At 36.4% G+C, this 14,328-nt stretch overlaps 1 protein-coding gene across 1 annotated transcript in view; it reads right to left on the bottom strand.

Moving 5' to 3' along the window:
* The window catches only part of SH3YL1 (SH3 and SYLF domain containing 1), a 57,430-nt gene extending 43,511 nt beyond the window's left edge, over nt 1–13,919 (bottom strand). The window contains exons 1-3 of the mRNA XM_075557183.1: nt 13,841–13,919; nt 8,663–8,776; nt 6,146–6,210 (exon numbers count right to left, since the gene is read on the bottom strand). Coding sequence (XP_075413298.1) covers nt 6,146–6,210; nt 8,663–8,776; nt 13,841–13,919 — 258 coding nt within the window. The remainder of the gene's footprint in view (nt 1–6,145; nt 6,211–8,662; nt 8,777–13,840) is intronic.
* Nucleotides 13,920–14,328: the final 409 nt, after the last annotated feature.

Here is a 14,328-nt window from a genome sequence, read left to right as displayed (position 1 = left end):
GAACAAGAACCAGTGTGCATAATAAATATATACATGCCCAGTGAGAGACCCATGGAATTTGCCCATAAAATACTCCAAAAAGAAATCATAGCCTCAACAATTATAGTAGGAGACTTTAATACACCACCCTCTGAAAAAGGCAGATCACAGGCAAAGAAACTTAACTAGGGGGCTACAGGTCTAAACAGCACAATTGGGCGACTTGACCTGGTATTTTCAGAGCTTTCCACCCAAATTTAAGCCAATTCACATTCTTTCCAAGTCCACGTGACACATACTCAACGATAGACCACATGCTGGGACACAAGTCAAATGAGTAAATTCAAGCACATAGAGATTATATAGACGTCTCTCTCCTACCACTATCTCATAAGGTTGGGAATCAACAAAATGACAATGAAGAAAATAAGGGCAAATAACTGGAGGATGAATAACACTCTATAGATCTGGATATTGGCCTAGATCAGAAGTGAAATCGGGATGCTTCTAGAAACCAATGAGAATGAAAATATGACTACCAAAACCTTTGGGACACAGCAAAGGCATTTATCAGAGGAAGGCTGATAGCCATACATGCACACATGAAAAAGGAAGAGACGTATGGTTGCTATGTTGGCACAAACCTTATACCAATTAGAGCAGAGTCAACAGAACAATCCTACTAATAGCAAACATAAAGAAGTAATAATAATCAGAGGTGAGGTACAGGTGAGAGAAGTCAAGAAAACTATGGAAAAATTAATGCAGCTAAAAGTTGCTTCTTTGAACGGATTAACAGAATTGATAGACCACTGGCAACTCTAACCAAAGAAAGGAAGGAACAAATTTCAATAGCAAGTTAAAGGGATGAAACAGGGGACATTACAATGGACCCTAATGAACTCAAAAGGATAATACCACAGTATTATGAAGGCCCGTAATCTAATGAATTCAACAGCATGGACAAATACTTAGAAAAACAATCCCTCTATAGACTATCCCAGATCATGTCAAGAACCTCTACAGACACATAGCAATAGAAGAAATAGACAATGTTATCAATGGAGTACCAACAAAAACAATCCCCTGGGCCAGGTGACTACACAGGAAAATTCTACCAAGCATTCAGGGAAGAATTGACACCAATCCTACACAAACTCTTCCAACATAGAAAAAGATGGAAAACTCCCTAACTCTTTCTCTGAAGCTAGTATAACTCTGTTAGGCAAGGATCCCAACAGAATTGAGAACTACAGACCAATATCCCTAATGAACATCTAAGCAAAAAAATCCTTAAAATACTGGCCAACAGAATACAAAAGAATATAAAACAAATAACTGACCATGACCAAGTGGGATTCATACCAGGGATGCAGGGATGGTTCAACATATAAAAGACCATTAGAATTATTCACCACACTGACAAGAAATATGATAAGAACCACATGACAATATTGATAGATGCAGAAAAAGCATTCAACAACATCTAACACTCATTCCTGTTTAAGACACTCAAGAAGAGAGGAATGGAAGGGAAATCCCTCAATATTATACAAGCTATATATGAAAAACCAACAGGCAACATGGTAATCAATCGAAAAAAGATGAAACCAATTCCACTGAAAAATGGGATCAGACAAGGATGCCCCTAATCCATACTCTTATTCAACATAGTACTGAAGGTCCTAGTTAACAACATAAGACAAAGAAAAAACACCAAAAGTATTAGTCTGGGGAAGGAAGAAGCAAAACTATCATTATTCACAGACAATATGATTTTGTATATTGGAAATCCCCAAAATTCCACAAGTAGAGTGTTGGAAGTGATAGTGGAATACGGCAGAGTGGCAGGATACATGATCAGTCTATTGGACTGCTATACTCATCAGACAAGATCACAGAAGAGGCATTAAAAAGGTAGCATCCTTTACAATAACCAAGCACAAAATGAAATATCTAGGGATGTACCCAACTAAAAAAAAATTGTATGAAGAAAACTACAGAACACTATTACAAGAAACCAAGAATGACCTCAACAAATGGAAGAATATCCCATGCTCATGATTTGGAAGAATTGATATAGTAAAGATGTCAGTTCTGCCCACAGTACTATGTAAGTTTAATGCTATCCTGATGTGAATACCATCATCCTTCTTCAAAGAACTGGAAAAATCGATTACCAACTTCATATGGAGAGGGAAGAAGCCCAGAATTAGCAAAGAACTCAAGAAGAAGGCCAAGTGAAGGACTTGCTCTACCTGACTTTAGCACGTATTATACGGCCACAGTGGTCAAAACAGTTTGGTACTGTATAACGACAGATATTCAGACCAATGGAAAAGAACTGAAAACTCAGAAATAAAAACATCAGCATACAGGCCACCGATATTTGATAAGGGCCCCAAAAATATCAAATGGGAAGCAGATGCCCTCTTTAATAAGTGGTACTGGAAAAAAAAAGGATATCTACCTGCAGAAAAATTAAGGAAGACCCTCACTCCATGCACAAGAATAAATTGAAGGTGGATCACAGACCTTGAAGTAAAAGCCCAAATTAGGGCCATCAATAATGGAATTGGGGCAAATCTGTGAACCTTGGCACAGGGAATACATAGACTATTAGAAGTAGGACTGGGGGACCATCTTTAGCAATGATGCATCAGATGAAGGTCTTATTACTAAGATCTAAAATACTGTGTAGGCTTGCAATAGGAAAAAAGGTAACTGCCCAATAAGGAGGTGGGAAAAGGACCTGAACAGAAGTTTCACAGGGGCAAAAATCTGAGTGGCCAATAAATACGTGAGAAAATGTTTCCAATCATTAGCCATAAGAGAAATTCAAATGAAAATGACTATGAGATATCACCTAACACCCTCAAAGACAGCCCAATTCAAAAAATCTGAAAGTAACAAATGTTGGATGGCCTATGGGAAGATAGGAACTCTCATCCAATGCTGGTGGATCTGTAGGTATGTACAGACAGTTTGGAAATTGATTGGTGATATCTAAAGCAGATGGAAATCGAACTACCATACGACCCAGCAATCGCCCTACTGGGGATATACCTAGAAGAGGAAAGTAACAAAGCACGGCTAGACATCTGTGCTCCAATATTCATCACGGCACAGTTCACAATTGTAAGGAGTTGAAAACCCAAATTTCCATCAACAGACGAATGGATCAAAAAATTATGGTACATACATACAATGGAGTACTAAGCATTTCTAAAAAGTAGTAATGAATGCATGAAGCACATTGCCAAATGGGAAGAACTGCAGGAAATCTTGCTAAGTGAAGTAAGCCAAGCACAAAAGGACAAGTACAATATGTGTCCATGGAGGTAAGCTTAAAAAAAAACCTAAAAATGGCGCATAGATGAAAAGCTACTATATACATACATCCGTGGAGTGAGGACCAGCAACTATGGCAGGGGACAAACCTAATCCAAGGATACATACGGCTGCCAACTAAACAAGAAGGGGAGAGAAAAAGGTGGTGGGGGGGAAAGACATGGGTAGGGGTGGAGGAGGGCACTAACCCACCCAAGAGGAGGTCGTATTTACATCTCCACAGGAGAGGCAAAGAGAGACCAGGCTCCAACCCGATGCGCCAAGGTGTAAATGCAACATACCGGCATACCAGGGAACCAATAGAGAGTACTGCAGGGCCTGCCCCAATCCCAAACACCTCCCCACCCCCAAAAGAATGCGCTTCAGAGGACAGCACAGGGGCTAGGAGAAATGAAAAGGGATATAGAGGGAGGGGAGGACATCTTGGTCCTCCAAGTCCAGAGGACAATATTCCTGCTTAGAGCAGAGAACGCACAGAGAGGACCATAGGGCTGGCCCCACCACAAGAGGCGATGTTCCTCACTAAACCATAGTGCTGTGGGGGACACCACTGGAGACACAGTGCAGGAATTGAATTGTCACAATCTGACCCCATCGCACAGGGATGAAACACTAAGGTCATGCAACAGAGCAGCAAGGGGAGCAAGGTATGAAATCCCCAGGGAATACCAAAAATAGACTTTGGACACCGAGTGTGGCACCCCATTAGACTCAACTGGAAAACTCTCATAAAGGCCAACAAACAGACCTTGAAGTATTTATAGGTTTTTCCATTTTTGTCAGTGGCTTTCTTTTGTTGTTGTTGTTGTTAGGTTTTTGTTGTTGTTGTTACTGTTTTGTTGGTCTTGACTGCCTTTGTTGTTTTATTTGGCCTTGACTGTTTTTTGCGCTTATTGATGTATCTGCATGTATATCTAGATAAGATAGGCGGGTAAATAATTTGGAGATGAAAAGAATGGGACCAATGGTTCCAGGCAAGCGGGGGGAGGGGGCGTGGGGGTGGCGGATATGGGAGAAGCGGAGGTGGGAGAAAGGAAGGGAGGGGGGAACAATCTAGGGACAATGGAACAACAAGTGAATGGAAATCAATGGAGAGAATGGTGAAGGATGCCAGAGGGTGGGGGTGGGGGCGTTATTCAAAGGCATGTAGAACCGAGGAATTACTAAACCCAAATGAAGGCCAAACATGGTGTTGGGACCTGAGGAAAGTAAAAGGAAATAGAGGAAAGAACCAGGAGATAAAGGACATTAGACCAAAAAGTTCTAAATACAGGCATGTACATATGGACATATGTATACAACAAGAAGGGGAATAGAGCTATGTACTCATATCTATATGTTAAGAACTAAGGGTGCAGTTGGGCCTCAACTCAAGTACTCCCTCAACACAAGAACACTTAATTTTAACAATCCAGCATTCTGTGATGCTCATCTACCTGACACAAACACTGAAAACAAAATGGATGCATATGCAAATGTAGTGAAGAGAGCAGATGGTGGCCGGCTATCAAGAGATATAGCATCTGGGATTTTTAAAGGCTTCAAGTTAAACAAGTGACCATCTAGCTCAGAAGGAACAAAGCCCACATGTAAGAAGCACACCAGTCTGTGTTGTCATGAGGTGTTGATGGGACCAGGTATCAGACATATAAGACCCAGAACAAAATCATAACCAAAGTGAATGGGGTAGAGGGGTATGGAGTGGAGACCCATTGCCCACCTATAGACAATTGGACATCCCCTCACAGAGGGATCACAGGGAAGAGAAGAGCCAGTCAGGGTGTAGTATATTACATATGAAAACACAAAAATTTCCTCTAGTTATTTGGTACTTCCTCTCCCCGGCCCCCCCATTATCATGACCTCAATTCTACATTACAAATCAGATTAGACCAGAACATGTACACGGCTACAGATAAGAGCCCTCTACACAGGGAATCCAGGATAGATAAACCCCTCAGGGGCAACAATGAGAGTAAAGATACCAGGAGGATTAGGGGAGAGTGGGAGGAGAAAGGGGAATCTATTGCAAGCATCAACATATAACCACCTCCTAGGGGGATAAACAATGGAAAAGTGAGTGAGGGGTGACAGAGGATGATGTAAAATATGAAAATAATAATCTATAACTTATCCAGGGTTTGTGAGGGAGAGCGGGTAGGGGAGGGAAGGGGAAGAAATGGGGAGCTGATATCAGGGGCTCAAGTGGGAACAGAATGCTTTGAAAATGATGATGGTGGCATACATGCAAATGCGCTTGATACACTGGATGAATGTATGAATTGTGATAAGAGATGTAAGAGCTCCCAATAAAAGTATTTAATTCAAAAAAGAAAGAAATAGTATTGAGTTATTCTCTGTTTAAAGAATATGAAGTATCTGAATATCAGATACTACAATACTGAATTTTGCCACAAATGATGGTAGGCTATGGCAAACAACTTCTACCCCACTATTTGTTCTTTGGATATTCTACCATCTCTATTATCTGAACTTTTTAACATGAACTTCTGATGGAGATAAGCAGTCCAATTAGTAAACCATAATTATAGTTTTCAGCCACTGAAAGAACTCTGGTAGCAGATTTACTCTGGATGGAAAGAGAACGAGTGAAAACTCATCCTATACTCAATGAAAGAAAATGAAAAAAACAAAATGGGTTGGGCTCGATAATTTAGAGGCATCAAGAAAAGAAAATGGAGAAATTTTCACAGGTGACAGTCGTAAATAAGAATAAGCAATCTCTCAAGTCCATGCTTTTAATTCAGGTGCTTTCAAAGAATTAGATATTTTATTCATATATATAAGCTCTTACCTCAATTCCTATTTCAAATCCTCCACCAACACCAGCTATCCCAATGGCTGACGGTGCAGACCATTCTGATAAAAACCAGAAAAGTAAACATTATTTTAACATTAAAACCTGTAGCATACACATAAGGAAGGAACAATTTTGAAATGTGAAAGGAGTTCCATTTTTCCAATAATGAGACGTAGGGTGTTTTAGTTTGTTTTGTCCTCTATGATTTTAAATGCTCTTTAATAAATAGTTAAAGAAGTATTAAAGATATTTCTAAGGTAATACCTATTCATTACACATTCACAACCCTTGCTGTCTGATCTTTCTCTATCAACTTATAAAATACCAAAAAACCAGCTACCTAAAGCAGAAGCAGATCACAGCCTTTCCTCCTCGGATGAGTCTGAACTGGTAAATGCTCAACTGTTCAACAGGTAGTTTCCTTTTTACCATGTGTTATAGATTGAATTAGGATTCCACTAAATATATATTATGAAACCTAAGCTCTAAACTTCTGTTTACAGTTACATTTGGGAATGAGTCCTCTTTACTCTCTTAATGAGGCAAGAGTACTACTATAGGGTGTATCGTGAGATACAAAGGAGATTAAACAAACAAGGGAAAAACTCAAAAAGATGGGCTTTCCTCAAGAGCCAGCAGCCTGAACTATTATTTATACCCAACTAACCAATAAGACAATATAATTCTGTTTGGTAAAGCCCTCTATGTGTAGTATTTCTTTTATTGCAGCACTAGTTAACTAACATACCACATGCACATATATCAGATATTAAGTTATTGCTATAATGCACTGCAGTGGTTTATTGGTTATGTATTAAACTGCTAACTGCAAGGTTAGCCGTTCAAAACTACCAGTCACTCCTCAGGAGAAACACAGGGCTCTCTACGCCTCTAGTCTCAGTAACCCACAGGAGTAGTTCTATCCTGTCCTATAGGGTCACTATGAGTTGACCGTAACTCAGTGGCTGTGAGTTTGTTGTTGTTAAGGCATACAGCAGTTTGAAGTACGGAAATAATTGTTTGACTATCTCAAAGTTTTCATTCTTATAAATTAGTAACTTGTTCCAATGAAAAGCTGTCCCACACGAGTGATCTACAGTCTCAAGACACAGACACATCTGGCCACAGTCCCTATTTTCTTGCTATGCCTTATTTAGACCGCTTTTAAATTAGAATTTACAGAGAATACAGCTGGGTATGTAGGGAAACTGGAGAGAGATATTTAGGCTTTAGAAACCAATTGAAAGGTCTGCCTGGAATTCTAAGAGAAACTCCAGAGCTTGATAGTTCTTGAACCTTTTCAAATATAATCACCTTAATCTATGGAGGAAAGCCAGAGGGGTTCTGAAGGCCTTGGGAGTATAGAACTTTGTGATTTTCTTACAGACTCTTGAGCACCCTCTGATAGCAGCCTCCCTTTGATGTGTCTGTGTATGGTTTTATTGCTGAGAGCTCTGCCCATGAAAATGTAGGCAATGCTGGGAAGAGAGTTTTATAGTTTTCATTTTCATTGTCAGTTATTACAGTGAAGCTACTACTTAGGGGAAGACTCATTTTCTATGGGGTTACTTTGGCTAAAAACCTAATGAATCCAACTAACTGATATTTAAAGGCCATATGCTCTGCAAAAAAACCTTAAATACGTCTCTTTTCAGTAAGTGTCCTATGCTCTCTCAAAATAAAAGTTAAATTATGTGCACTAAAAATAGCTAGTAGTAGACAAAATGTATTCACTCATATGACTGAACAGCAAATGTTAAGTTGGTATAAAAACATTTTAGTTATGACACACCTGCATATATTTTAAATAGTATTAAACATTTTGGTCCTTGGAATTCATAGCAAATTCATAATTTCAATTCCTTCAATCAAATAATTAGTTTATCTCAGAAAGTAAAATCAAATTATGTGGCTAGTCATATAATTTTCCCTTGGGAAAAATTTGTCAGAATGTGGCAATGTTTATGGAGCTACCAGAGAAGCAGTAGTAAAGCCTACAGATGCCTCTTTATGTTCATATTATTGTCCGTCATTGGGTCAATTCTGACTCAAAGTGACTACATAGGACCAAGTAGGGTTTCTGAGGCTGCAATCTTTATGAAAACGGACTGCCACAACCTTCTCCCACATGGGAGGTGGTGGGCTTGCACAACCAATCACTTCCTATACCATGAAGCTGAGAAATACAAATTCACTTTTAACAAAAGAAATGCAGAGATTGTCCTATCTAAATATTTGCTCCATGAAAAGATTACAAAACATAAACTAAGCAAAGTATGATCTATTGAGTCTTATATATTTAGTATCTATTGATATATTGAGACTTGCCTAACGAATTTGAGAGAAAGAAGGAAATAAGGAAAAATATTCTTTTACCTCTTGGTTAATTAATTACCATCTACACACACAATTGAACAGTTCTTAGTAAACCAATTTTAGGTGATACAGAGGAAATCTATCAAAATCCTTATGAATGTATTCAAAATGAGAAAAGAAAAAAAATTAACTTACTTCCATCTGGAAGACGAGCCACGACAATCCCACTGCCTCCTCTAGCAGTCACCAGAAAGCCAGCTTTTACCACAGACAAAATTGCAAGACCTTTAGCTTTAGCAATTACATGGGCTACAAGCAAAAAAACAATAGTACGTTAAGCCTTCTCAATATATATGAGTGAATATATAGGTAAAACAAATATCTATAAGCAAGTTTTAAACAAACATACTACATTTACAGACATTTGCTTAACAAGGTTATATGGTTCTAATTAAGAATTTTAGTGGCATATATGAGCCATGAATAAAACCTACTTATATAACAGATGGGCACGAAACTTCTCTCCTCCTACTTCTTTTTATTTTAATGTTATTTTTGCAATGCTAAGTATACCATCTTAATGCTCACCATTCCTGCAGCTGCCATGATAAATTAGAATCTTGAATGAGATTTTATTGTTCACTACTAGCAAGGCAAACATATTGGTGATTTCAATTAATGTAGGAAACAAATAAAAGTGCAAAAATCACTATTTTACAACAAATTAAGAAAAATCTCAAAAAATCAACATGGGGCAAAATATTGATTTTTAAAGCAAAATAGTGAAGTCTACCTTATATTAATATGGAAATATTCATAAAAACAGTTTTACTATTTTAAAACTGTTTAAAATTAAGAAACTTTTGTACTTTAGAAAGTTTAAGTTATTAAATGATCTGCTCATTTTAAAATCTCTGTACTTAATGACTTTATTTGTTGTGTGCTGTAAAGTCTAACTCATAGCAACTCTCTCCTAATTTTCAGGACACCGAAAATATAATTTAATTAAAAATATATTGGTTTACTCCAGTGTTTAGAATTACATTACAGAAAATGAGGACTACCAAATTATTTATCCATTAATTACAGTGCCTCTCTATTCTACGAATTTACTAATACAATAGCACATCTTTTCAACTAGCTTAAAAATTAGAAATCATAGTGGGATGCTAATAATATTTTTAAAGTGGTTTAGTTTATCATCACCATAGTCAAATCTTCAGTCAAGGAACTCAAAGAAGACGACTGTGCACAGTTGTACACAAGAAAGTTTTCTAAGTGTTCTTAGAAAAACATTAAATTTCTAATATAACTATGTACATTTAAAGGGACTGATTTTGAGAAATTCACAGAAACACATAGGAAATTGGGTGACCAGATAATTTTCAGCTGCTTTAAATTCAAGAACATGCGATAGAACTGAACAGAAAAGGAAAGAAAGCACTATGAAAGTAAACTGAAAGGAATGCATGAAAACTTAGAAAGCATACACAAAACAGCAAATAGAAATTAAAAAACGGTTAAGATTTCAGAAATAGACAATGCATTGGAAGAGAATAGGAGGAGAATTGGTCAATGGTAGGCCAGAGTAGGGACTTGCCAGAAACAATGCAGGCCAGAAGTCAATGGGATGACACATTGACTTGGAGAAAAAAATGTCCACCAAGAAACATATATCCAGAAAAACTGTCTCTCAAACGCACCAGCAAAATTATGACATTTCCAGAAAAGCAGAAATTAAAGTAATTTATAAAAACCAGACTACTCTTAGAAGAAACACGAAAGAAAATTATTTGGACAGAAGATCTGAGATTAACATACATAACAAATGACCCAGAAGACAACTCAGATATAGACATATCCAAAGCAAAACAACCTACAAGACTGAAAATAAAAATGAGAGCAATCAATTTTTAATGACAACAATTTAAAAATAAAAAGGGAAAATAGTATAGTTACAAAGCTTCCAAAGAGAGTAAGTCAATTGTATTTCAAGACTGAGTAGGCCATTTTAAATTGGGGGAGAAACTAGTAAATTATAGGGTAAGCTCAAATAAAAAGAATAAAGTTCATCAAAAAGAGAGGAAAGCAATAATGATTTAGTAAGCTCTAAAACAATGGCAATTAAAAAATAACAATAAAATTATGAACAAAATGAGCTCAGCAAAGAAAATTGCATGGAATAAAGAACTTAGAATTAACACACAAATATGCACACAGAGCATAAATGACAGCAACAATTCCATAGCTATCAATAACACAATACATGTAAATGGTTTAACTGTACCAGTGAAGAGACAGAGAGTAATACAATGGATAAAAAAAACAGTACTCATCAATGTGCTGCTATCTACAAGAGACATACCTTACACATAAAGGTAAAAATAGACTAAATATCAAAGGATAGAAAAAAATGAATCAAACTATTGGCAATGGGACAAAGAGTAAGAGTGTTAACAATAAATTCTGATAAAATAGACTTTTTAAAAAAATAATTTATTAGGGGCTCATACAACTCTTATCACAGTCCATACATATACATACATCAATTGTATAAAGCACATCTGTACATTTTTTGCCCTAATCATTTTCTTTTTTTTTCTCCTCTTTTCTTTTTTTTTTCTTTTTTTACATTTTATTAGGGACTCATACAACTCTTATCACAATCCATTCATATACATACATCAATCAAAAAATAGACTTTAAGGCAAAATCCAACATGAGACAAAGAAGGAAGTTATATGATTATTAAGGGCTCAATTGAACAAGATGATATAATAAATACCCACAAACAAAAGACAGAACCTCAAAATATATTAATATAAAATAAATATACATGCACCAAAGGAAACTCACTCAAAATACATAGACTTCTTAAAAACAATGACAGTGCAGCTCGAAAGAAACTTAACAAAGACAGAAGAACTAAATATAATAAAAAAATTTGACCTCATAGACATATATAGAACATTCTACCCAATAATAGTACAATATATATTCTTTTCCCAAAGACTAAGCAAGAAAATTGTTGTAACTACTTGAAAGATTCAGCAATGTACCAGAGTATAGTATTAACAGAAAAATCAATTTGATACCTTTTTACTAATAAAGAGATCACTGAAAATGCAATCAGGAAAACAAAACCATTTACAATTGGCACTGAAAAAATGAAATAGGAATAAATAAAACTTTAGAAACAAATGACTTATGTAAAGAAAACACAAAAATAATAACTGCTATAAGAAACCAACAGAGACGCACATTAAATAATGGACCACAATGAATTATAGGAAGATTCAACAGTGTGAAAATGTCAAAACTACCCAAAACAATATACATAAAATACAATCCCAGTCCAGATTCCAGCACCGTTCTTTAAAGGATGAAAGAGACCCAGATAAACAAAGCACTTTTAAAGAATAAGAAATCAGAAAGACTTTCACTTCTGGATCTCAAAATGTACTCCACAGCAATGGTAGTTCAAACAGCCTGGTATTGGTCTGATACAGTGGAAAGGCATTAAGAAGCGATAAGTAAAACCATCCACTTACACTGACAAAAGGTTCAAATACATTACATGGGGGAAGAGACAGTCTTTTCAACAAATGGTGCTTCCATTTGCAGGAGAATCAAACAGTGTCCATATTTTACTCTATGTGTAGAAATGGACTCAAGATGGATCAAAGACCTAAATTTAAAATCTAAAACTGGAAAAACCATCAAAGAGAGACAGAGAACAAAAAACATGGGGATAAACTTAGGGGGCTCAATACTGACATAAGTATACTAGCAAGCATATTTAAAAATACACATAGTAAAAGATAAAATAGAAACTGTAATTTCCTAAAAAATCTGAAATTGTATGCATCAAAAGATTTTACTAAAAGAGCAAACCTTTTTTGGTAGTGCCATATTGGACAAGGGTATTGAATTTTTTTGTAGAAAAGTTCAACACCCCAACAAGAAAAATACAAATACTACAACAAAAAGATGAGCAGAGAACATGAACTGAGAGTTCAACAAAGATATTTATGAGGTCAACAAATATATGGAGAGATGCAATAGTGAGATATCACCTCACTCCACCATTAAGAGTAAAGCTTAAACAAACAAAAAAACCCATAAAATAACAAAGCTGGCAAGGTGTAGAGAGCTTGGAACCTCATACTCTGTTGGTAGTGTTGTGACCACTGTGGAAAGTGGTATGGTGCTTCCTCAAAATCTGGGAATAAAAATATCATATAACCCAGAAATTCTTCCGCTTGGTATATATCCTAAGGAAATAATAGCTACAGCAAAAATTTGTCAGTGACAAAGGGCAAATTTTGTATAAGACTACTATTATAAAAAAATTAAAAGTCTGGAGACAGAAGGCAAGATTAATTTTCTATAAAGTCCATGATATTTTTTAAGTGTTAGGAAATATAGTTTATCCACAAATTAGGCTGGCATGACATTTTTCATATATTGATATTCATCAAGACCCACATTATTTTAAAATTAAAGTTCTATCATTGAATAACTTGGGGAAAATTTATATATTTATTTATTTTAGTGCAGGACTCAGAGACATACATTGTGATCAGAAAGGAAATTTAGTCTGCAACAGTGCCCATACATATATAATTAAGAATCTTATTTTATGTGAAATAAGTGTGCAATGAAACAACCTTTGAAAATTATTTGGAGTGATAAATAGGCAAAAACCATGTGAGGATGGTACAGGACCAGTCAGTATTTTATTCCATGGTGCAGAGAGTCACTATGAGTACGAATCGACTCAACGGCTTAAACAACAACAACAATAAAAACCAGTGGCTGTCCCAGCTGATTCCAATTCAGGTTGACCCCATGTATGTCGGAGTGGAACTGTCTCCCACAAGGTTTTCGTGCTTGATTTTTTTTCCTCAGCAGCAGATCACCAGGTCTTTTCCCCATCACACCTCTGGGTGACTCAAACAACGAGCCTTTTCAGGTAACAGCAAAGCAAATGAAGCATTTCGACATATGATCAGGAGAGCTCAGTCTCTGGAAAAGGACACCATTTGTGGTAGAGAGTCAGTTAAAAAGAAGGGTCTCCACAGATGGATCAACACAGTAGCTGGGTTGAAGCACTGCCACAATTATGAGGATAGGATGTCAGTGCTGGGCCAGGCAGTGTTTCATTCTGTTGTACCTAGGCATCTATCAACAAGAAGGATGCCAAAAAACAGGTTTACCAACTCCTGATTAATGTCTTCTTAAACCACTATAAAAATGTAAATGCCTTATCTGGAAAGAAAACACACCAAATTAAATTTAATTTATTACGTACAAAAATAAATAGACAGATAGATAAAAAGAACTATTGCCATTGAGTTGATTCCAACTCACTGCAACCATACAAAGGAGAATAGAACTGCTCCTTAGAGTTTCCGAGCTTGCGAACCTGTAAGAGCACAAACATGCTCATCTTTCTGCCATGGATTCCTTTTGAAGTTAAACTGCTGACCTTGTGGTAAACCAACACTTAACCCATTGCATCATAAGAGCTTCTTCTGCTGAGTTCTCTGCACCTTTAATAAAACCAGCTGTAGGAGACCAAGTAGTCAATCATTACTCTAAAGCAAAAATGAAAGGCTAAGGGAACAGAGAAATCAGATAAATAGAAGTAAAATATTCAGAAAAAATTAAGGAGAATGTAACCATGAAGAATACTATCACTGTATCAACAATATGTATTATTGATGTTCAATGTCATCAAGCTGGTTTTGACTCCTAGCAATCTTACACAAAACAGAATACAACGTTGTCTAAACCTGAGAAATCCTTACAGCAATTGCCAAGTTGGAGTCTAGAACAGTGATGTGCAGTAATTGTTA

The sequence above is a fragment of the Tenrec ecaudatus genome, chromosome 8 (genome assembly GCF_050624435.1).
Source record: "Tenrec ecaudatus isolate mTenEca1 chromosome 8, mTenEca1.hap1, whole genome shotgun sequence".
In the NCBI taxonomy this organism is placed as follows: domain Eukaryota; kingdom Metazoa; phylum Chordata; class Mammalia; order Afrosoricida; family Tenrecidae; genus Tenrec; species Tenrec ecaudatus.
This window is presented reverse-complemented; position numbering and strand designations above follow the sequence as displayed.